Consider the following 24982-nt stretch of genomic DNA (forward strand, 5'->3'; position numbering starts at 1 on the left):
CTGGAGAGCTCCTTTCCCAGGTGGCAGAAAGCACCTGGGTCTGGTTCCCTGTGGCCAAAGCAAAGCTGGCATCTGTCCCTGCAGAGCTCAGGGAGGAGAATCAACCCTGGAGCAGAAAGGTGATGTTTAACCCAGAACCGGGATGGAGTGAGGCAGGGGAAGCACCAGTCCTCCCAGCTTCAACCCTGCTGCTGCAAGTGACCCCCGGAGCCGGCAGGAGCGATTTCCCCGGCAGAGGGGGTGAGGACAGGGACGGTGGTGCCGGCAGGCAGCTCCCAAAGGGACAGCGCAGCAGCGGCCAGCGCGGCCCCGGGGGCTGCCCCGCTCCTGCCCCAGAGCGGGGTGTGCTGATTAAACGCAGCCTTCCCCATTTCATTGCCTTGCAGCACGGCTCGACCAGCCCCTTCTCACCACGCCCAGTCCTGTCCCTCTGCCATCACATCCTCTCCCCTTAAATACAGGTGGCTTGATGGATCCCTTTGAGATGTGCCAGGCTCTGGGACAGAAACCCCACAGCTCAGCCCCAAAGGCCCAGGGAAACATTCTGCCACACAAACTGCATTTCACCCTCCTTGCAGAAACCCTCAGTTCCTGCATTCCCTAAGAGCAGCTCTGTGCATTCTACTGCCACTGCTCCCCTCAGACCACCCTCTTGTCCTGCTCCTGCTCCCCAGGACTCCCCTGACATAAAACAACCAAGTACAGCAGTAGCACATTTTCAGTTCACAGAAGGGGAAAATAAAGGAAGCAGCAAGGCAGGGAGGCAGAACAGGTGAAAAGGAAGAAAAAACATGATCAGAACCCAACTACTGAGACTGGGTCACAACACAAGGCCAGCTTTCCAACAGAGATCCAAGACAAGCATCAGAAACTGGGATACAAGGGAATGTGTTGAAGGACCTCTCTCCCCAACCACAGTGCTGTCACACTGTGCCACAACCCCAGAGACACTCCAAGTGCCCCTCATGCCTGGATGAGATGGGAATTCTTGGAGAGATCCTTTACTGCAAAGCCACAGCAGAAAGAGACCTGACAGCTCATGGCCAGCCTCAGAAGAGCCACAGCAGGTACCAGCTGCCAGGCTCTTCCTGCCAAGCCAGGGCCGGGCAGAGACACTGCCAAATCCATTTCTTCCATTAACAGAGCTAAGAGGTGTTAAGCATGAAGAGCAGCTCTGTCCACAGCAGGGGAACACACACACAGATGGGCTCTACTGGAGCAAGGAGTGCTCACACAGCACCAGACATGGGTTTAGGTAACACCAGCACCACACAAAGGAACTGTCACGACCCTGCTAGAGTTTTGTGGGATTTTTATTAATTTTTTTTATTATTTTTTGTGGGGTTTTATTTTTTTTTTAATACAGGCTAGCGTTGTACCCTTGCTAAAGCTGCTGATTCTGCCACATAAACTAGAACAGAAATTTCTCAGAAATTAAGTCAGTTCCCCTCCTTGTTAATTCACTGTCTGCCTCCCAACTGAACACCGCTCTGGATTTGTGTTTGCAGAAAACATTCCCTGTACAAAGTCTGACGTGCAGCTACACTGTTCTGACTGAGGAATGAAGAAGCCAAGAGTCCACTGAACATTGGATTTTTCCCTGTACAACGTGGCCTGATGTGGAGTTTGGTCCACTGGGGACAGCGAGTTAACCGTAGAGATCGTCGTCATTGTCTTCGCTGTACACGTTGCCCCCGCTGCCACCTCCTGTGCCTTGGCTGGGACCAGCGCCGCCCTGGTTGCCTGACGGGAACCTGCATGCAGCAGGACAGGAGAGAAGAGAAGCTGTTTAAAAGCCTCCTTGCAGCTCAGTGCCATACCCTCCCTCCGTGCCAACCCCCATTGACAACTAAGATGGGCAAGAAGGAATGGGATGAAGCCTTAGGGAAGGTCTCATGGCTGCTGGCTGTCATCTGAGGTAAAGGAAAAAAGGGACTTCAGGTGTACCAACAGAGCAGCTACAACCAACCTGCAGCACAGTCTACACTCGCCGTGCAGTGTCATGGTGTTCTGTGCTCAAGGCTGAATGGGAATGTGCAGTGCAAAAGAGGTTTGCTGCCCAGAACCCACCAGAAAGCTGCCCCAGTGCTGTGCTCGGGGGCTGGCTGAGCCACACTGCCCGGCCTTCACACCCCACAGGTACCTGAAGCTGCCAAAGCCACGGCTCTGCTGTAGGGTCTGTGCAAACATCTCATATTTCCTGATGTCGTTGTCACTGACAGAGCGGCGAGCAAAGCGCATGGCCTCCTCAAAGTGATCCCTGCGGATCTCGGGAACCGGATCATCCTCCTCCACCTCCTGCAGCAGGACAGAGGGGCCAGGTGAGCTGTGTGCCCAAGCTCCACGGGCCCACAGCTGCTCACAGCTTCCCCCCAGGTTAGGAGGCTCCCAACACTCTCCAAAGCGGGGGCTGGAGAGGTGTGCATGAGTCAGGGCTGCAGAAGGCACCTCCTGAGCAATGCTGACCATGAGGCATCCCAGGAGGGTCCTCAACCTCCCACAAGAAGAGAACAAAGTGCTCCAGCTCCACGCTCTGCACCAGAGCCCACTCATCCCCGAGGATGACAGAGGAACACATCACACCTCGCGCATGTGGGTAGGGAGAGCTCGGTGTACCACTCACCATGGCAGAAGGGTTGGTTTGCCTCTCACGCTCTCGCCTGATCTCACTCTCGATGGATTCGCGGATGGCCAGTTTGCAGGCACGCTGGCAAATTTCTGTCAGGTCAGCCCCTGAGAAGCCGTTGGTCATCTTTGCCAGGAAATCCAGGTCAACATCCTAGAGAAGAATAAAAAAGGAAGAGAGGCCATCCTTTACACCTCATATCCTCAAGTGACAGAGAGGTGTCTTTACATCCCAGGGTATCAAGGTGCTGTCTTAACTATGGCCAATTTTGGAAAGATCAGCTGTTGAGATTCTTGTTTTCAGGAAAAGTTAACCACATACGAAAGCAGGCTACACTCCTCACACCCACCAAGAATCCACAAACTGGCTGTAAATGCCTCTGCACCTACAGATTTAGGGTATGACTTGCTCAGGTCTCAGCACGAGGAGTCAAGCAAAACACCATCAGACTGGAAATAGAGATGGGCAAAAGCAGACCAAGACAGCCGACCTCCTCCTCTCCTCCCCCTCAGTTGAGAGGGCAGACAACTTACTGCTACCTCCTTTGAAACTAAGTAGGTAAGCTTGGCATAAAAAAGCTTGGGCTCCCACTTCATGTCTGTTTTTCTTTGATTAACTCTCAGCTGCACTATTGCCTCTTCCCAGGCAAGGGACACAGCTCTTGCCTATGACAGGGCTCAGCAACAACTCACTGTAACTGCTCCTCTTCAATTTATATTTTACACCCGTGTGCTCTATACTTTTTTTTCCCCCAGAGTGCAAGAATCTTTTCCACCTCACCAAAATAGGCTTTTCTGATCCTGCACCACAAGCAGAACCCCATTATGTGACAAAGAGCTGCTGTGCCTGCAGACCAATTTCTGGCTTTGCTGATACCTAACCTCAGAGCTCCAGCTCCCTCTCCCATTCTACTACATGGATGAGGCTCCAGACCTCTGTGCTGTCCACAGCTTCTGAGAAACATAAGCAGCACACAGGAAACCCAAGCCAGTAGTAGTCAGGGTGCAGATTCTACCTTTGCAACTGGTGATTTCCTCAGGTTGGCTTTCAGGATTGCAACCCTGGACTTCTCGTCAGGCAGGGGGATGTAGATGAGCTGATCCAGGCGGCCGGGGCGCAGGATGGCTGGGTCAATGATGTCTGGCCTGTTGGTGGCACCGATGATGAAGACATTTTTCTTGGTGGACATGCCATCCATCTCAGTCAGGATCTGGTTGATGACACGATCTGCAGCGCCGCCGCCATCGCCGATATTCCCGCCTCGGGCCTTGGCAATGGAGTCCAGCTCATCAAAGAAGAGCACACATGGGGCTGCTTGGCGAGCCTGCAGAAAGCAGTGAGCACCATCATTACATGCTAATACTGCCCAACAAGGAGCACGCTGACTTCACACTAAGCCTTCCTCACCATTAACACAGCTCAGGAGTACCAGAAGCTCTTCACAAGCAGAACTTGAAAGAGCTGCTCCAGAGCAGTCTCTTACCACACAACCCCTCCATTAAATTCTCCTGAACAACTAGTTGGATTTCTCTGAAGTGGGAACATTGTGAACCAGGCAGAAATGCAGTAACTCCAATGCCTAGAGTGAAAAACTGAGCTGTTTTGCTGGACAAGAACCCTCCCTGCAACACCTGAAGATGTCAACTGGTTATACAGGCACTGAAGCAGGCAAGATATATCTAATGGAAAGGAGAAATCAAATTGTTGTCTTCAGCTACCTAATGCAGTTATAGGGAGGTGGATTTTTATTCACAGTGTGCAGTGGATGGAGGAAAGACCCCAGGTACAAGGAGGTGCCTGCTGCAGCCCTCAGTCATGCACACCTCTCCAGCCTCTAGCCTGGAGGGTGTTGGAAGCCTCCTGACCTGGAGACACAGCTGTGAGCAGCTGAGAAAATCCCAGTAAGAAATAAAGAAAAAAAATTGTTCACATTGAGAGCGCTCCAACACCAGCACACAGGCCCAGAGAGGTCAGGGATTCTCCACCCTTCACACATGCCCAGAAGTCAATGCACTGAGCTGATGAAATTTCAAAGTTACCTCCCTGCTCTGGACAAACAGCTGAACCGAACAGTCTCTGAGGTTCCCTCCCACCTAAATTTTTCTCCACTCTCCTGCCTACTTTTTTTTAGTAGCACCATCCCTCACCCAAGAGAAGGATTCACAGGATAATCCCTGTAGACACCTTCTGGGACAGGAGATGACACTGTGGGACAACTGAGCAGGAGTGAGCTCCTTTCTAAACTGTGTATATTGCAGGACAAGAACCCATAGGACATTCTGAAAATCTGTAGATGATGACAGTTAATGAGCTGTTAATCGAAGTTTCCAGTGGTGAGCAGCATGTATGTGCCCTCCTAACCACAGCCTCTGCCAAAGGCACAGGGGAATTTATCACCCTCTGCTGACAGATGCAACTGCAGTCAGGGAAAAGAGTTTCAACAGCTACGTTGCTGAAGAGGATTAATTCCAACACCAGGAAAGAGCACCTTCTCTCAGTGCAAGTGGGGAAAACACAGAAGACACAAAGAAGAACCAGGAAGACAGATGCAGTGGAGACAAAGTTCTGGGGATACCTCATCACAAAGACAGCACAGAGAGGAGGAGAAACACTTACCTTGTCAAAGATCTCGCGCACGTTGGCTTCAGACTCACCAAACCACATGGTGAGCAATTCTGGCCCCTTGATGGAAATGAAGTTTGCCTGGCATTCGTTGGCAATGGCTTTGGCCAGCAGTGTCTTACCACAGCCAGGTGGCCCATAGAAGAGAACCCCTTTTGATGGGGTCATGCCAAATTTGAGGAACTTGTCTGGGTGCTCCACAGGATACTGGAAGAGAAGAAAACAAAGACCTCCCATGATGAGTCACAACAGGCTACCTTGGAAGTACAGAATGCTTGTATGCATGTCAAGGGACCTTTAAAAGATCATCCAATCAAGACCTCTGCCACGGGAAGGGACATATTTCTCTGAGTCAGCTTTAGTTTTACCAGAAGCACACCTGAGATTAAACACAACATCCTGCCAGGTGCCACTGCAGTTTCTAAGTGGACACTGTCTTGGAAAGGTGCCTATAACAACCTATTTATCTCTAGAAACTAAGTACAGTTCATTACCTTCCCAAATACCAGTTTAGTACTTTCCAGCACACTTAACCTCAGCTTCACTCTGCCCTGCAGAAGCAAAAGGGAACAGCTCAACCTAACCTATTTGCTCTGCTCTCCAGAGACAGCAAGGTGCCTGATGTGAGCCTTTATCCTCAGCAACGAGGTCATATACAAGACAGGTGATGATTTTAACATCAGAAAATTTAGATTCTTTAGACTGAAAATTCAGATTCTTTTATTCACAGTCAGGAGGCTTCTACAGCGCCAGCTGAAAGCAAGAATGTATCCAGTCCAAAGTATGCCAGTGCAGACACCTGGAGTTTCCACAGATAATTTGCAACATCTTGTCCTGTTCTTTCCTTTTGTAAAGGGCTTCTCAATTACTTCTCACCTGTCCCTGTGCTAAGGCTGATGGGGAGCCCTACAGAAGCTCTCTGTATGAGCACCTTCATCCACTGCCTGGCAGATAAAGCTACCGTGTAGGATGATTCTCAGCAGTGGTCCCACTGCTGGTCTCCACTTAAGAGGCAGAACTGTGGCTGTTTCTGCATGTTGCACAACACCCACATAAAATGCCACTGCAGACTCAGCTCAGGAAAACATAATGCTGCTTTCCAGTGCCTTCCTCCCCAAGTTCATTAAGATGGAACAGCATGGTATTTACAGTCCATTACAAATAGATGCCATAAAGCCTCTACATTTATTCTGTTTGCAGCCCAAACAGGAAACTAAAAATATTCTAGATTTTATTATTGTATTTTTTAGCAGGCTAAACAAAAAGTCTGTTGTAAAGCCTTACCTGTACAAGCTCCTGGAGTTCCCTCTTTACATCTTCTAGGCCACCAATATCTTCCCAGGTAACTTGTGGCACCTCCACCACAGTCTCCCGAAGAGCAGAAGGGTTGCTCTGGCTGAGAGCCCACTGTTGTTAGAAGAAATGGTATTATATCAATTCTAACATGTTACATTCTTTTGCTTCAGAGAAGCAATTAATTACAAGCAGAAGAACATGGAGCACTCCTGCATTACCCTGAAGTCATCCATGGTCACTGCCAGAGAGTTCATCACTTCAGCATCAATGGTTTCATCTTCTAGGTCTATGAGATCCATCTTCTTTCTGATTGCCTGAAGAGCAGCTTCTGAGCAAAGAGCAGCCAAGTCAGCACCAACATGGCCATGGGTCTCGTTTGCCACCTGAAAGCAGAGCACTGACCATGACTCACAGGGATACAAGCAAGAGCAACACGTGCTCTGGTCCCTCACTGGGAAGGGAGGAGAGCAACATGAGGGCTTTGCTGCACACTCAAGGCAAGTGCTAACACTCAGGTAAAGACACTGTGCCTTCTACTGCCTAGCAGAGATCCAATCTGCATCTGGAATTTAGAAAGGTAACCTTGAGGACTGCAGTTCTTCATTCAGGACAGAGATGACAGGAACCATCCAGCTTACAGGTGGCACAATGACACCACAATGCTCACACAGCGTGTGAGCTTTTTCAGGGCTGCTATATTTTTAAAGGCAATGACACAGCAAACAAACCCAGGAGGACAGTGGCAAGGCACTTCCAGACTGGAATGATACATTTGTTTCACTTAGCCGTGCCATTCCTAACTAGTGAGTGAGGACTTTTGGTCACTGGTCAGAAGGCATCCCAGGAATCACCCGTTCATACAGTTTCAGGCTGTCCTAATTGAGCCACTGCACTTGTAAAATCAAGCCTTAAGAATTTTTCCACTATGAAACAGAGCACTGGAAGTGAGACAAGCTTTCCTAATGGCACACTACTCACCTGCTCCAGATCCACATCATCGGCCAGTTTCATATTTTTTGTGTGGATCTGCAGGATCTCCAGGCGCCCGGTGGCATCGGGGATACCAATATCTACCTCTCTGTCAAAACGACCTGGGGAGTACAAGCACACGTTGAGCTGCTGATTCTGCACACCACAGGAGCTGCTGCCTTCCTCTGACTGAACAAAGTGATGTACTCCACAAAACACCAGAAAATGACAGAGTTTTGGGTTTGCCTGCAACATCTATCAGCACAGTAGAAGAGGCAGATCAATGGAGGAGGAAAGGTACCAGGCATTTAGGGAAAGTGAGACTAACAGTAGGACCTTGGGATTATACAGCACAAGAGAACTGAACATTTAGTTACTTTTTCTGAGCTACATTTTTGGGAAATAGGCTCTACTGAACCAACACACCATGAGACATTTTTGTTTATTTCTACCTTTGTGTCCTTGTTACAAGAGTCCAAAAATATTGAGACATTTTATTTTTTAGAACTTTCACAGCATTACCCAAGTGGTGAAACATACAAGGAAAACAGGGCATCACTGCAATATTCATTAAGATATGTACACCTCTATTTCTTTTCCAGCCACAGCTGTGCTTTCAAACGGCTCACTACACATTTAAGAGGCCAGTTTCCCCTGCACAGTTGATAGGTTTGCTATTACAGACTCTACCAACTGGTCACACACCAGACATTCATGTTTTGAATACCTGAGTCTCAGAAACTACTGTACTGTTCATTAATAAAAGAAACCCAAATCAGGTAATTCACAGCCTTCTGCAATCTAATGCATGAACATCCCCTTAGGCATTTCCTCCTTAAGTGTGTCCTGAAATAGCTTGACCTAATACAGGCTAGCACACTTTTCCCACTTCGAAGTATTATTTCTACACATTCTCACCTAACATGGCACAGAAAATGACATCAAAGGCTGCAAGCCTGAAAAATAATTTCTAGCAAGGAGCTGGAAACAACTCAATAGTTTATGTAACACATGTTCAGCACGACTTTCTGCTCCATCCTTATGGGGCCCCTGAAGCATGGCCTGTCACAAAGTGAGTGACACACAGGGAAGAGAGGGCAGGGGCGGTTACCGAATCGCCGGAGCGCGGGGTCGATGCTGTTGGGTCTGTTGGTGGCTGCCATCACGATCACGTGTGCCCTCTGCTTCAGCCCGTCCATGAGGGTCAGCAGCTGAGACACGATGCGACGTTCCACCTCCCCGTGTGTCTGTGGGGACAGAAAGCAGCGCTGACACCAGCAGCTCTACAAGGAGCACGGCAGCCGGCACTGCATGGGAGCGGCAGATACAGCAGCCACAAGATGGTAACAAATATCCTGAACTGTATCTAACCCTCCTGCTGCCCAGCTGAATTCAGGTGTTAAATAAATGCTGCTTTACTCTGCAGTGAAATGCAGAGACTCATGCCAGCTGCTACCAAAAAAAGTACATGCTAATTTACCTCCTACAGGTTCTCTTTACCTTCTCTCTCTTAGGAGCAATGGCATCCAATTCATCAATGAAGATGATGGCAGGAGCATTCTTCTCTGCTTCTTCAAAGGCTTTCCTCAGGTTGCTCTCAGACTCACCAGCCAACTTGCTCATGATCTCAGGACCTAAAAAACAGCAACGCTGTGCCACTCAGAAGAGAGGCAGCTAGCCCCAAAAACACGCAGCTGAATATTTTTAGTACAACATCCACATGGGACAAGCTATATTTCAAGCCAAAGCAAATACTATCAATCAAATTCACTAAATCTGCAGCTGAAAGGCAAGACCAGCATGCAGAATTAGTTTCTATCATTATTTTGGTGTTTCCAGTTTACTCTAAGAGAATGCAGCACTAGACAATGAGCGACCTTTAGCTGCCTCTTTCCTTACCCTATTTCACACTTGGTGAGCTTCTCTGTAATGTGCCACCACACACAGTTAATGCCAGTCCTAGCTTGCAAGAGAAGCAATCAAATTATAAGGTGATGAATTACTAGGACAGGGAAGGAAAAAGCTCTATGAAGCCATCTTTAGCTTACTTTACACATGTATACATTTACCTCTGTATCATCTTATAAACTAGTTTAAAAAAGTAAAAAAAAAACAACCATAAACAAAAAAAAAAAAAAACACAACCCCCATCTCCTCTCAAAGGTTAAATACAAAACTGAAGTGTGTAAGCACACTGGTCCCAAATGGATGGACAGCATTCCCCTGACATCTACAACTGCTGAACACTAGTGCAGGTTTAGAGATTTATTCTGTTTTACAGATTTTGCTATCATGCTGATGGCAGTGGTAAGGTAGAAAAAATATGCTTCTGAAGGATCCAAGAAAAATAAACCTGGCCCTCGGGCAGAGACAGCTGCCAGCTGCAGAGACACAGGTGTGGGCAGGTGCTCTGAGTACTTTATTACAGGTAACTCACCAGTTCTTATCAGCTCCATCTGCAGCACTGCCTGCAGCTCCAGATTGGGGCCAGCAGGCAGCGAAAGCATGGCTAACTCTGACAGCGTTATTTTTATTATGCAATAGATTCACAAGCATCTAAAGAAACGGCTGGTCCATTAGCATTCAGTGACAGCTTCCACACACTTGAGGAAGTATATGACGGGGTGACATGTGGCTAAAATTAGCCCATTTACATTCACTCTCTTGAGATAAAAGCAAGTCCCTAATCCTACTGCCGGTCAATGCTGTACTGTGTTATACTGTCCTTTGCCTTCACTGTCACATGATTGAAACTGCAGAAGAAAAGCTGCATTCCTTCAGTAAAAACGCCCTCTTATTCCAGCACCAATTAAAATGGAACAGAAAAGCAGTGTGGAAAATTCAGAATCAGTCCTTACTAGGTATCAATTAGTAGCCACCTCAACAGCTGCAGGTGAGACTTAACAATAGGAGCTCTGTCACTTGTAGCTAAGTCCAAAGGATCTCATTAGAGTTTTCAGGGAGGTTCCTTCCAAATAGTATACTGTGAAACAAAAGAGGTCTTTGTGCTTTACTTGAGGGGAAAGAGGAACCCACAGCAGCAGCTTCTTTTCTGAATGGAACATGGTGGGAGCAAAGCCAGAAGCCCTGCCAGTTCTGCCTTCACCAACAGAAATGGACAGACAGACACCAAATCCCCATGTCTCAGCACAATCTTCCAATCACTCTGCTACAACACAGTCGAGCTTCAGGGAAGTGCCACTACAGATATTTCCACACAAACGGCTTCCAAGTATCCCCAGAAGTATGAAAGAGGTAAGGAAGGATGTCAGGACGACAGTGTGGCTCTACAAGCCCTGTTAACACCACTTCTTACCAAAAGAGCACACAGCAGACCTGGGGCCAAAGCAGCCACAAAACTTACCGTTGATCAGGAAGAAGAAAGCCCCTGTTTCATTGGCCACCGCTCGAGCAATCAGTGTTTTACCAGTGCCAGGAGGACCATACAGCAGGATCCCACGTGGAGGCTGAGGACAAAGGCAAGGGACTCAGGTTGGGAGTATAAGACTGCTTTAGCAGATTCACAATGAATTTGTAAGCATTTGATAATGCCAGTCTGAAATTGTGATGCAAACTCATGCGACAGCTGCCATGTCAGCACTGCTATCAACACCCTTTACTACTTCACACAACACACAACAAAAACCCTGCCAGTAACTGGCAGCGCTGATTCAAAGCATCACTCTGCTTTACAAGCTGCCAGTGTTTCACTCTGTGTCCAGAACACATAAGCAAATACCTTCCAAAGACTGGCATTAAAAAAAAACCAAAAACCCACACCACAAATTATTTATTCCCTTCTCCAATACCTCCTAAATCTCTGTCATGGAGAGACATCTCCCAGGGCAAGCCCACTTATCCACCTGCATGTGGGGACATACCTTCACCCCTATGGCCTTGAAGAGAGCCGGGTGTCGGAGGGGAAGCTCCACCATCTCCTTGATTTGAGCCAGCTGCTTCCGGCAGCCACCAATGTCATCATAGCCCACTTCATTCAGCGACTCCTCTTCATCCTACCCGGGAGGAAATACACCGAACATCTCAGTGAAAACAATAGCTCAACAACCCCTCCCAGTCTACAGAAGCCAGGAATATGGCTTTTTAGACATTTCTTGCCTGTCTTGAGATTCTCACTTTCAAGTCTTCCTGATGTCTTCTATAATTGTTTCTTAGCTCTGTCTTCCCAGACATATAAAGAGAATTGCCTGCACGTACTCAGACTTCACTGAAGCCCACCCTCTGGAATGACAGCCTCTGCTGCCAGGTTCCCTACAGACTCTAACACAAAACAAGCTCTGTGACTCTTTGATGGGGCTAATGGAAGTAACAAGAGACAATGTCAGTATAAAATATACTTACTCCTTAGAGTAAATGCTATCTATTTGGCATATTCTAACTGCCAGTTAGTTACTCAGATGCAGTGTTACCTTTTGAGAATGACTTCAATTAGCAGAGAATGTTAAGGGCCAGACATATGGATAAGATCAGTTGCAATCAACTCTTCCCTTACAGTATTCATCCATTTACCTGTCCAAACCTCAACTGGCCTCAGTTATTTAGGCCACACTAAAATAATAACAGCCTAGAATGTCGGAGAGGCTCAGTTCAAGTCCCACTTACTTCAAGCAGGTCACTCAGGGTCTGGACTTAACAAGCACTGAAGGTCTCAATTTTGGAGATTTCTGCTGTCTCTGGGCTCTGCTCCAGGATTGGGGGAAACATTTTTCCAAGTATCTACTGGGAATTTCCCTTGATCCAGCTTATATTAGTGCAGCCTGTCATGTTCCTGGGCACAGCTGTCAGAAGAAGCCTAGTCATCTATCCCTTCCTATCAGGCAGTTGCCAGTAGGCCTCTGTCTTCCCTTCTCTAGGCTGGATTATCCCATGATCCCAGTCCTTCCTCCTTCATTCTTGACCACCAGGTCCTCATAATTTTTGTGGCCTCGGCTGAACTTACTACTGTCTATTTCTGCTGTGGCCTGAAGAGGCCAAGCGGGATGCATGGAGTGCCCAGGTGCAGTCTCACAAGGGTCACAGAGGTGTTTTAGAAGGCAGCTTACAACAAACCAGCACTCACACTATTTGCAGGCAGAAAAAGGCACTTATTCAATGAAGTATGCACCCACCTCAGCTCATCTCCTTCATGTTTCCTACTCTGTACAGTAAGGTCACCAAAACCTGTCAGACAAGCCCCTCAGGCAGCCACAAGGTTGCAACACTCAAGGCTAGACACCTTAATGAACTGGGGAATTTTTATTTTTTTCAATGTAAACCATTTGAGGATTTCAAGTTTCTCTCGGGAAAAGCACCCATTACTTTCTTTTCACGTGGCACGAAATTTAGCACCATTGTAAGCTCTCTCTGCTATGGATCAAGGGAACACTGGAATCAAAGGATGCATCCAAGCACAGTGTGAAATATCTGGAAGCAGATGCAGAACAGCTGCTGCCAAAGCATGGCATCTCATCAGCAAACCTACCCCCTGGTGCTTTCAGCATATGAGGAAGACACTGGAAGTACCTTTCTCTGACTACCTTCAGCAGCAGCACATCTCCTGAAACCAGAGTTTCTGACCATTACATTCAGTAGATAAAATGTCAAAAAAGGAACTGCAAACACTGTTGCCCTCAAGCACTGCCCAGAAACAGGCTTTGGACAGAGGAGATCAAGCAGGAGAAGCACATGGCAGGGCTCTGCTCACCTCCCGTTTGATGGGCTCTCCCTCACAATGGATCACTGTGTCTGGAGCCACTATGCAGTACGGGCTTGGATCTGTCTCCACCACTTTGAACTCCACTGCACGCATCCCTCCACGCACCAAGAAGATGTCACCTGAAAAACCCCACACGTCAGTGGCCTGTTGCAACCCACATCTGTAAAATGTCGACCCCCATACAACCAGCAGCCCCACATTATGACATTTATAACACTGCTATGCATGTTAAACTCAAGAGCTGCATCCACTGCAAAAGCCTGAGCATTGTTTCAGTTCTCAAATTTCATCCAGTAAAAACCAGCAAACGATAGAAAAGAATACCCTGCCCAAATACAAAACTCAAAGGCAAGAAATCACTTTTTTTTTCCATTCAGTTTCAATTTAACATTTTTAGAACAGGCAAAAAGCCCTAACTCGACAAAAATTCATTTTGGATTTACTGAAACTAGTTGATACTAGCTATAACTGTTTATCTCCAGAAGCAGAATAATATAGAACACTGCACTGTGACTCCTGGCTGCACTGGGCTACAGACCCTGGATAACTTCAACTTGTGCCTATAGTGTACTTTCATCCATGGTACATCAGGAGTGTTATGAACACAACCCCAAAAGTGTGCTTGGTTTTCTACTCATCCCCCCAATTATTCCTTAAATTACTCCAAATAAGTGAATTTAGTCAGGGTGCCAGCTGGTATACATGTCCTGGTTCATCTGGGACAGAGCTCACTTTCTCCCCAGTAGCTGGTTTGGTGCTGTGGTTTGGATTGAGTAGAGAATAACACTGATAACACACTGATGTTTCAGCTGCTCTCAGCAGTGTTTACCCCAGCTCAAGCCCTGCTCAGTTTCCTGGTCTCTGGCAGGGAGCACAAGAAACCAGGAGGGGGCATGGCCAGGAGAGCTGAGCCACACTGCCCAAAGGGATATTCCATGCCACAGAACACCATGGCCAGGGCATGAACTGTGGGGATTTCACTGGGAAACATCACACGCTGATGAGGGACAGGCTGGGCATCAATTAGCAGGTGGTGAGCAACTGTCTCAAGTGTCATGCAACACCTGCCTTTTTAGGTTTCATCCTGTCTTTTCCATTACTACTATTACTATCACTATTTTTTACTTTGTTTCAATCACAAAAATGTTCTTAACTCACAAGTTTCTCCTTTTTCCTGATCTGCTCCCCATCCCATGGTCAGGTGGTGAATGAGTAGCTGTCTGATATTTAATCACATACTGGGATCGAAGGACAACAGTCCTTGGCAGCCACCACAGGGAAAAAGGGTTGGCATAACAACAGATCTGAGCAGAACATGTTAAGCCGAATTTGTTATAAGCATTCAGTATATAATAGTAGCTGCTGACAGTGTTTATTTGTGCTTGTTCTCAGGGTGTGTTTTTAACACCTCACTCGGTGTAGGTGTCCCCTGTGGGAAGGTTTATTGTCCTTGCTGCCTGGGCTAACGTGATCTTTGTGCTGTTCTTTGCAATAGTGGCTTATGACGAGATGGAACCGCTGGTCCTGAGACGAATCTGAGGAGTGAACTGAGCACTGCCATCGGCCCTGTGCTTCGGGAGCCATCCACTGGGAACCACTGGTAACTGCACCTCTCCCACATCTCCCTCCCGATGTCTTCTTTCCCCATGTCTTCAGATGCCAGGCTCATCACAGTAGCATTTGAGCATTTTAAAGATTTTTAATATCCTTTCAATACAACTGAAGCCAGGCTGGTGCTTATCACAGAATTTCCCGAGTTGGAAGGGACCCATGGGGATCACTGAATCCAACTCCTGGTCCTGCACAGGACAGGCCCAAGGATCACACCATGTGCCTGAGGGTATTGTCCAAATGCTTCTGGAATTCTGGCAAGCTTGGTGCTGTGAAACAGCATGTTGCTGAATGTGATTCAGGTAATTTACAGTTAATATATTTAAGAACATGACCCACAGAGGAAAGTGTTCAGGCCAGTGACTACCTAAAACATTTTGTCATTTCACTCCTAAACAAGTGTAGAATCCTAAAAAACTAGTAAATATGTGCATAAAGGTGTGCTGTCATGCTGGCAGTTCCAGAGAGACACAAATCACTGCAATGTGCTGGGACCTGGCCCAGTACACTGGAAGCCTGTTTCATATAATTCCATACTCTAAGAGGAAAAAAAGGTATTTGGACCTGATGACAAAACATCAGGCACTGAGGCTACTCCACTCCCAGGGACAGGCAAAGCATGGTTTTCAGAGGGTGTGTTGTATCCCCCATCATACAAGAGCCCATGGAAAACCAAATGATGCAATGGACTGCTCATGACTACATGGAGAGCAAAGCCTGGAGGAACAAGCAAACTTTGGGACACACATTTAGCAAAAGCCACGTGGTGACTGCCCCTCCCCAACCAACACTTCTACATGCTGTAGAAGGAGACAAAGCTCCTGCAGTGCACATAAAAATATGCTGGGATAAACAGTCTGGGTCACTGCTGACTTAGGCAAAGGCAAACCCACACATGGTTCTGCTTTTCCACACATTGTTCTGCTTTTCCTCAAGGACCCGTGTGCACTTTGTGGGTGATGTGGGAAGATAGAAAAGCCCAGCGCATGGGTCAAGGTGATTTGATTTTAGGTGAGAGATCACTTCTATGGCAGCTATATGCATATCACCACATTCAGCACCTCACAGCAGCCCACTCCACTACTCCAGATGTGAAGGTCTGAACCTGAGTCCCTTTCAATTACCACATTAATAAGGATGGACTATGATGAAACTGGATAAGCACAATAATTGATTAATATACAGGCAAGTCACCAATTACATCACACAGCAGCAACTTAGTTTAATGAGATTTTCTCCCAAGTTCCACCTGAGCCTCTCTGGTGTTCTCCCATCTCATATAGCTAAAAAAAATGCAGGAGACCTACCAAATTACTCTGCCAGCCAGCAGCAGCAATCACTCCTGAAGATTATGGAAAATTTTAAATGACCACTAGCAAAATCTCATCCTACTGATGCTGGTCTAACGCCTCATGGAGATCTGTGCAAGTTTCTAGAAATTCTCTGTACTTAGTCTCAAGAGTAGCTCACACTTGCAGCCATGAGGACTTCAGTGACAGGCATTATTACCTTTCCTGATAGGTCTGTAAGCTTCCAAGAAGTAGGGCTTGAGATAGACCTCAAAGAGATTCCCTGTGATCCCTTCTACTGTGTCATCAATTGGCAGCACGTGGATACGCTTGCCGTATTTCACATCTGGGCAAGGCTGGATGCTGCAGAAGAAAACTCCAGTTAGTGCTGGACTTACTCCTCAGTGTTACACCTGGACAAGAAAAGACATGCCCCTTGCCAGGAAAGAACATCCAAAGACCATCAAAAGCCTCGGCGAGACTTCCTACCCACACAGAAATATTTCAGTGCTGACAAGACAAAATCATCCCCACCAAGAGCTAGTCTTCACAGCACACACTTACCTTCACTCCCTTCAACCCTGTCCAAGACCACTGGAGAGTTTAATAGCTTCCTCCTACCCTACTGCAGACCCCTTTACCACATTCACACATCTCTAACATAGCCTAAAGACCTGTGAGAGTCATGAGGTAGCTTTTATTTCAGCAAGCTACTGGAGAAGCAGCTGCAAGGAAAAGAGAGTTGGGGAAAACACTTTCTTCCCTCCTCTCTCTCACTACAGTGCCCTAAGTCCCTGTTGCTGACAAAACTAATTCCAAGCAAAGGCTCTCACAGTACCAACCAGGGGGAAACCTTTGCAGCCACGTGTATGTCAGTCTCACTTTGTGAGGGCTGATGAGTAGGTTAAAGGCTGAAAGCTCTCTCCCCTTTTAAATATGTGCTACAGTTATTATTTTGCAATGTAGCACAACAGCCTACTGTAGCAACAGCTCAAAGTATCCAGCTGTGGCAGAAACTGGCTTCACTAGCTGAGAAAAGCCATGGAACTGCAGCTGAGTACACAGCTTTTCATAAGTGATATCTGACTTTTATTAGAGACTCCTAACAAATTTTTTTTACTACATGCATTAGAGAGGACATAGCAAAAGGGTAAAAGACAAGAGAGACTGTCCCAGAAGGAAAATATTTGACACACCACAAACAGGAAGTGTTTGCATATTAATCTGGATTTTGGCAGAAACCTGGACACAGTAACATTATAAGCAGTTAAACATTGGCAAGAAAATCTTTGAGGGCAAGTGAATGAAAATTTCCTGACCTTGCAATGAATCAAGACAATTGGTAACACGTTTGGGAAGCTGAGAATCACTACAGACACAGTGCTAACAGAGGAGAGGAGAGCATGGGCTGTCACACTAGAAGAGACTTCAACAGGAATCCCACATCAGGTTAAAGTAAGAATTCATCTCTACTTTAAATGCAAAGACAAAAAGCACCCTTCTGAACCAATTACAGTAGTGTTTAAAACTTGGATTTTTAGAGGTAGAGGGATGGATGGAACAGACTCATTTCTCTCATCTACTAAATTTGTATGAAACTCATTTTATATTTAAAAATTAATACAGATATCACCTCAGAAAGTCTAGTGTCAGAACCAGGCTCTCATTTTCTAGAGACAATGCTCAGGAGGAGGAGAAGCTGTTAGCCCTCCCTAATTTAGACCTGCAAACTACCATTTTTATGTTCAGAAAATGCTCATGTGCTACCATTCTACCCACTCCCATCACAGAATGGGACCTGTCTCCTGTAACCAGAGATACATAAGGTCCTTCCAATTAAAATAATTTTATGATTCTACTTCCCACAAGTGCTGCACAACAAAATCCCTGCAACATTTTTTAAGCATTCCTAATTCAATAATGATTTTTACAACAAAAATCAGGAGTATAAACATCCCTGGGGCGTTTTTAATCTTGTTACTTGTCTATTCCTCTTTTCTCTGGCATTCATTTCTAACAGGTTTTAACTTGTTTTTGCAATAAGGCAGCTCAGGCACTATGAGATAATGTGTGATGCTGCTGATGTCTTCCCCAGGTAACACTGTGTCCTCACCTGATCACGTCACCCAGGCGCACTCTCAGGTTGTTGCGAACAACCCTGTTCATGCGGATCTTCTCATCTGAGCAGGTATCATCTGACAGAACAATGCAGACTGCTTCTCTCCTCTTCTTTCCTTTGAGCAGGACAGTGTCTCCTCTGAACAGCTGCAGTTCGTCCATCTTTGCCTGTGAACAGCAAAGTGTCAGAAGAAGCTTTTGAAAAAGCAGGAATTCAAGTATTTGCAGGAGAGTTATTTGACCTTGGAAATTACATCTCAGAAGTGATATACTAAATCCACAGGACAGAGACTCTTACTACAGTAGTCTAGAGCCAATGCTGAAACCAGAGGAAGGGCACAAGCTCAACCGAATCCAACAAACTGACACTGAAAAAGCATTTATCAAGGAGAAGTGTCAGGAAGCAAGACAGCCCTCCCTCAGTGGTAACAGCTGTAGCTTCTGACGCAAACACTTGTACTCATGTTGCAAAGTTACATTTCAAGTTAACAGACAGCAACAGCTTGCAAATTACCAGATTAAATGCTTCTACAGATGACGCACCTGGGACAGTGACACAACACTGTTGTCTTCATTGATGGCTTCATCAACAATTAACCGATTGGGCCTGTTCTTCTGCTTCAGAATAGCAGTTGATAAGTCATCGGCTTTAGAGCTGGGAGAGAAAACACATCTCATGAGCCTGAATGACACTGGCCCTGCCCAGCCACCCCTGGGTTTCATCTCCACTTTCTAAAAGTTTCTTTGTTGTCTTGTCTTTTTTAAACTCTACTTGTTTGTCGCACAAAGGAGAACATTACTTCCCAGGGACCAGTTGCAGGAGTTCAAGGGAGGACGTTTTCTGTCAGTAAATGTAACTACGAGCTTCCAATGAATACAGCTATGAAGCTATCTATGAAAAGAAGTGGTCAGTGAGATCTTGCTGACTGTAAGATGTTTTGCCTCAATGAATTAGTCAGACTCATCTGAAATCACATGTAACTGCTGCCAACAAAACAAAAGTTCAAGTCTATTTGGTGTCAAATCCCAGATAAATAGCGGCATTACAGGACAATGCTGTGGCAACCCTGATAGGAAGAGTTGTAAGAGTTTAGCCTGTCAATGCCTGTTTGTTAAACCCAGCAAGTTGTAGAAATATTCAAGTGCTTATAGAAAATGATTTTGTGCTGGGGGTTTTTAGCCATTTTCCATAACTTCACAAAAGTCACTGCAGCTCTGGCCTATAATGTCACAAGAAATACAAGAGATAATTCACTTCCCTTGACAAACTGGAGCAAGTAAAAGATCAAGGAAATGGAGGAAGGGCAGATTAACTGTTCGTCTTCAGGACCTAATACAGCAAGTAATTCACTCTATGACAGAATATGAATTGGAACCAACTTATTCTGGAGGAGCTCTTGGAAGCTCCTGTACATTAGCCCCACACTACAGAGGTAGAGTGCTATAGCCTTCCCCAGTGGGCTGACTACTTTCTCCAAGTGTGTGGCTCTGCCAATGTCCAAGGTCAGAAGAGAAAATGTAGAAGAGAAGAGCAAAAATGCATAGTCTGACACGATTGTGAAAGAAAATAAAGGAAAACAAAGTCTTCCTCTGACCCAAGCAAGCAGCAAGCACTGGCTTTGTGGACAATGGCAGCAGCCGTAACTTTGGCTCCATCTCACCCTTTCAGAGACAGAAAGGGATGAGAAGAAACCAATCCTTGAGTGGAAATGGCAGCACTTGGCACTTTCACTGCATTTTTAAGAGTCCATCAGAGAAGGGTGACATACCTATGGCGTGATGTTACCCAGGTCCCTCTCCACCCCAAGACAGAGGCTTTTCCAAGACAGGCTATGCAGTGCTGGCTCCCTTCTCTGCCACGTAAAAGGGGAAACAATACCAAGCAAGCCTGTGAAAGCAGCCAGCCTGCTTTCAAAAAGGTTTTCAAGCTTCCCTTTAAACACTGGTATCACAGGAAACATGTTGCAAACCACAGGCAATATTATTTTAAGTGAACAAAAGTTGTAAAAGATTTTATTTCCTGGACTGCCAGCACTATTGAAAATTACCTTTTTCCTCTCTTTATTAAAGAGTCCAAGAAGCAAGACACTGCAGATCTATTGTATGAGCAAAAAAGAACACAATAAAAGCTGCTGGATAAATCCTGGAAAGGGCTCATGAATTCCACAATCAATCTAAAAATGTGGTATTGTTGCGAGTCCTAAAAAGCTTGAAATTTCCAGGAAAACTGGGAGAGCAATAAGTAAACTGAACAAATACATTATCAGGGCAGATTATGGTTAAACAGTGCATAAAAACCAACAACCTACTTGGTAAGGACTTTGTCTCCTCTTTAGCTCCTGGACACTGGAAACTAACCCAGCACACAGATTTCAAGATTTCAGCTAAGGGACACCAGGAGACACAATACTCATTATTTGGGTTATCCAGAGTGTGACTGTAACTCCTCCCTCTGCACACAAAATGCAGATCCCAAGGCCTTTTGATAAGAAACCACTGCCAGACTTTGGCTATGTGAAATGCTGCTGAAACTGTCTGTCCCTTGGGGTGCAGGGAGTGCTACCACAGCCAAAAAACCAGCCTGGGACACCAGATCAAAAACAAACAGTAGAGGAACTGGTTAACAATTGGAAGCTTTTCAAGGAACACTCTACACAAAACAAAAGCTGCAAAGAACTGGAGAGAAAGTTTGGATAGCACCTGACACACAAGAGCGCAGAAAAACACAGCAAGAATCCACTTGGTTCTGCTAAATAAGAGAAAAAAGTTTTAGTATGGAAGAACTGAACCTACACTTCCCTAAGAACTGAGGGCTGGATCAATATCAGATGCATTTAAGAGTGATCAAAAAGGACTGGAGCCATTAAAAATGGAATAAAAGTGCTCAAGAAAGAGCATCCAGGGAGCTAAATGCGCAGGGTCAGCTTCAGTGCTCTGACCCCACGGGTCTGCAGAGGAAAAAACAAAGCTGCTACAAAATTACACGTCACCTAGGCACGGAAATGATGTTATTTCTCCTGCAGACATGGGTGAGGCTTAGACAGACAAGCACTACCCATCTTTCAGCAGCCATTTACAATATTGCTACCACCCCTGTTTGCCCTCATTGCCTCTCTCCAGGGTTCCTCATGCTGCAGGTGAAAGAACAGGGCAAAAGAGATCTGTGCACCTCAGTCACGCTCAGACAAACCCCAAAATTTGTGGGGAGGAGAGCACAAACAAAATACCCAGCAGGAAAGCCTAAGGTGTGGGTTGCGACTCTCTCCTGCCAGGAAACTTTGGGAAAGGCCAGGGACAGAAAGCTAACCCAGGTAATTTTTGAATCTCCCTGATGAGCTCCTGGTAGAGACAGCCTGGTGGAAACCCTCCACATCACCTCGGTGACCTCCCCAATTTGTCAGCTCCCTCACACGCTTTCCCTTTCTTTCCCTGACTTAACAAAGAGACAAACAGAACACAAAACGTAGCTTCAGAGCTGTTTTGGAATTAAAAGGTAATTCAAGGTCTGTATTAAGCTGCTCCTAGACAGAGGCCAGAAGTGAGGACACAATCACCAGCACAGCAAATGGCCAAGCTTGCACATAAAGTGCAAGACATCTATAAAGCTGAAGCAAATATGTATTAGCCCTAAAGGCCAGCCATTAACAGGTTCCCTCAGCCTCCTTTTCCCTGTCAGTAAAGCAGCTCAACAGCCTCATTTCACACATGGGAGGACCAGAGGGACTTTCTACAGCTTACAGAATCACAGAATAATCCAAGCTAGAAGGGACACATTAGGATTACCAACCCAACTCCTGGCCCTGCACAGGACAGCCCCAACAATCACACCAAGTACCCGAGATCATTGTCCAAATGACCCCTGAACTCTGCCAGGCTTGGTGCTGTGACCACTTCCCTGGGGAGCCTGTTCCAGTCACTGACCACCTTCAGGATACACCTTTTCCTGATATCCAGCCTCAGCCTCCCCTGGCACAGCTTCATGGACTTAATTACACCAGTCGGTGGCTTCCCTCTGTGTCACAGCTTCCCTGGTTCAACAGCTGATAGTGCCCAGAGGCACCACAGGGCAGGGCATGAAGAACAAGGGCAGAAAGTCGTTACCAACCAGTGATCCTTCTGACAATGATAACCAACCTCCAAAGCCCCCGCTAAAGTAAGGAAACAAGCTCTTCCTTCGAGTGCATGCCAAAAAGGAGGAAAAAGCCACTTCCCAGAGAGATTCCAGCTGCAGTACCGAAAGTGAAATCAGCCACGTCTTCTGCACACTGCAGTGACTTTTCACCACCATGCTTGTGAAATCACTCCCCAGATAAAACCTGTGAGCAATTTCCTACCAATCTGAACATCTGACTTACAGCTAAACTGCTTTTCCCAGGTAGGTATTAAAGAAAAAAACATAAAGCCATAAAGCATTTTTTATCCCCAAGTGAAGTATCTGAAGTATCTGTGGTGACTACAGACACTGAAGCAAGAGAACCCAGGGGTGAGTTTAGACACATTGTGGAAAAGCCAAGTTTTCAACACAGTTTCAGACAGGCTGGGAGAGGAAAACAGGGATCCCTTCAGAAACCACACTCCCTTAGCTTTTGGAATGCTCCTTGCCATGCTGAGGCTCGCTTCAGCAAGATGGCTGCCAGCAGCTGTGACAAAAAATGGCATCTAAAAAGTAACCGTGTTCCAGCTGCTAACTAACTTTTCCTTCTTCCTGCGTGGGTGAGAAAAACTTTGCTGAAGTAGAAAACCCTTTTTGAAAACACGGTTAACCTCGCCCAGCGGCACAAGTGGGGTCTGGGAATGTCCCTTCCAGGGCAGGCACGGGATGCCTGGCACACCTCGCTGGAACTGACCCCGCAGGGCCAAGCAGCTTCGGACTCCAGGAGGTGTTAAAAAAAAAGAAAACATACTCAAAGAACACCAAAATACACTAAACTGGACCAAAAGTGCCTCTAGGGAAGTCAAAAAGCCACTTTGAGTATTTCTGGGTTGGGAAAATTTATTTTTGGGTTCTATTTCACTCCGCTCAAAATGCACGTGGGGCTGCGTGCGGAGACTGCTGCTCACTCCTGGGGAGCACGGCAGACGATCCTCAGCCTGAAACCGAGCAGAGCCAGCAGGAGCGAGCCAAGACACCCGAGACGGAAACAGCGCCGATGGCCTCGGCCATGCCCGCCACAACATGTCTGCCTGGGCCAGCGCCGAGTGCCTCGCCAGCCGCGGCTGCAGGGCCGCTGCGAGCACAAGGAGCCCGGGCCGGGCGCAGAAAACAAAGCGCTCCGCGGCTGCGGGCGCGGCGGGCGGGCGGCCCTAGGCCCGGCCGCGGCACGGCGGGAGGCCCGGCCCGGCCTCGCCCCCCCGCCATGACTCGACACTTCCCGGGCAGGCCCGGCCGCGGCGGGGCGGGCGGCGGGACGCGGCTCACCCCCGCTCCGCCGCCGCCTGGGCCCGCCTGGGCCCCGCGGGCCGCCCCGGGTGAGGCGGGCAGGCCGGAGCGGGCCCAGGCCGCGGCGGGGCCTAGGCCGCGGGGAGGCGGCGGGGCCCGCACTTACTCGGATCCCGAGGCCATGGCGCTGCGGGGAGGGGGAGAGGGGCGGCGGACGGCGGCTCCTCGGGGCGGGCGGGGAGTCCGGAGGGTCGCGGGGGTCGCGGGCGGCGGGCGGAGGGTTCGGGGCGTCCGCGCTGCTTGAGCCTCAGCGCCGACTCATCGGCGAGGGGAGCCCCGCCCACGCCGCCTCGCCTGCCTAGCAACAGCGTGCGCTGGCCAATCGGAAATTCCGGCCGGCCGCGGTCTCGGCCAATGGGAGAGAGAGAAAAAAAAAGACCGAGGGCTCCGCCTGAGCCGCGCCCCTCTGTGCGCCCTGGCCAATCGTCACCAGCCAGGCGCCACTTCCCGCAGCCAATCGCAGCGCGGCCCTCCCTTCGAGCGACAGCTGCCGCGCGGCCAATGGCGAAGAGCCACCGACGGGAACATGCGGGAGGGAAGTCCCGCCTCCACAGCCGCCGCTGATTGGGCAGCTCCGCAGAGCAGGACCAATGGGGAGGGGCGTGGCGCGCGCGCGCGCCTCTTCCCGCCAGTGGCGGCGGCCTCGTTCCCGCTCGGGGTGAGGGAATGGCCGCGGCCTCACCGAGGGGCCGGGCCCGCCCTGCCCGGCCATCCGCTGCCATCCTCTCTCCTGCCCGGCCCGGCCATCCCCTGTCATCCCGGCCCGGCCCGGTCCCGCCCGGCCGCTCACAGCCCCAGCCGGCCCGGCCTCGAACGCTCCCACTGAGCCAGGGGCAGCCGCAGCTTCTCTGGGCAACCCGTGCCGGCCCTCAGCACCCTCACAGGGAAAAATTGCTCCCTGGTACCGCATCTCACCGCGTCCTCTGCTAGTTTGAAACGGTTATCCCTGGTCCAGTCGCTTTATGTCCTTGTCAGAAGTCCCTCTCCAGCGCTGCTGGGGCCCCTTGAAGGATGGAAATCCTGGGGCCTTTTCCAGGCTGAACGATTCCAGTGCTCAGCCTTTCCTCACTCCAGCCCTCTGATCATTCTCCATGCCCTCCTCTGGGCTCACTGCAGCAGGTCCCTGTCCCTCCTGTGCTGGAGCCCAGCTCTGGATGCAGTGCTCCAGGTGGGTCTCAGCAGAGCAGAGCAGAGGGGCAGAATCCCCTCCCTGCCCTGCTGCCCACGGGGCTCTGGATGCTGCCCAGGATATGCCAAGGTGCTTTCCTGAAGGAATTGCAGGTCAGAGCCCACCCAAA

At 48.1% G+C, this 24982-nt stretch overlaps 1 protein-coding gene across 2 annotated transcripts; it reads right to left on the bottom strand.

Moving 5' to 3' along the window:
* Window positions 1-1295: 1295 nt before the first annotated feature.
* Window positions 1296-23962, bottom strand: VCP (valosin containing protein). Of its 2 annotated transcripts, none has more exons than XM_064404505.1 (17): window positions 23791-23962; window positions 18788-18899; window positions 18240-18412; window positions 16347-16489; window positions 13215-13345; window positions 11395-11526; window positions 10878-10980; window positions 9014-9147; window positions 8625-8760; window positions 7523-7635; window positions 6763-6927; window positions 6533-6655; window positions 5243-5455; window positions 3642-3950; window positions 2624-2779; window positions 2144-2298; window positions 1296-1754 (listed from the first exon to the last, which is right to left on the bottom strand). In XM_064404505.1, the coding sequence occupies exons 1-17, from the start codon at window positions 23805-23807 to the stop codon at window positions 1649-1651; spliced, it is 2421 nt and encodes an 806-aa protein (XP_064260575.1). In that variant the 5' UTR covers window positions 23808-23962; the 3' UTR covers window positions 1296-1648. The 2 variants fall into 2 exon arrangements, with proteins under 2 accessions (XP_064260575.1, XP_064260576.1); XM_064404506.1 differs by lacking the exon at window positions 23791-23962 and adding an exon at window positions 20554-20572.
* Between the last annotated feature and the right edge of the window lie 1020 nt (window positions 23963-24982).

The sequence above is a fragment of the Passer domesticus genome, chromosome Z (assembly GCF_036417665.1).
Source record: "Passer domesticus isolate bPasDom1 chromosome Z, bPasDom1.hap1, whole genome shotgun sequence".
Classification (NCBI taxonomy): Eukaryota; Metazoa; Chordata; class Aves; order Passeriformes; family Passeridae; genus Passer; species Passer domesticus.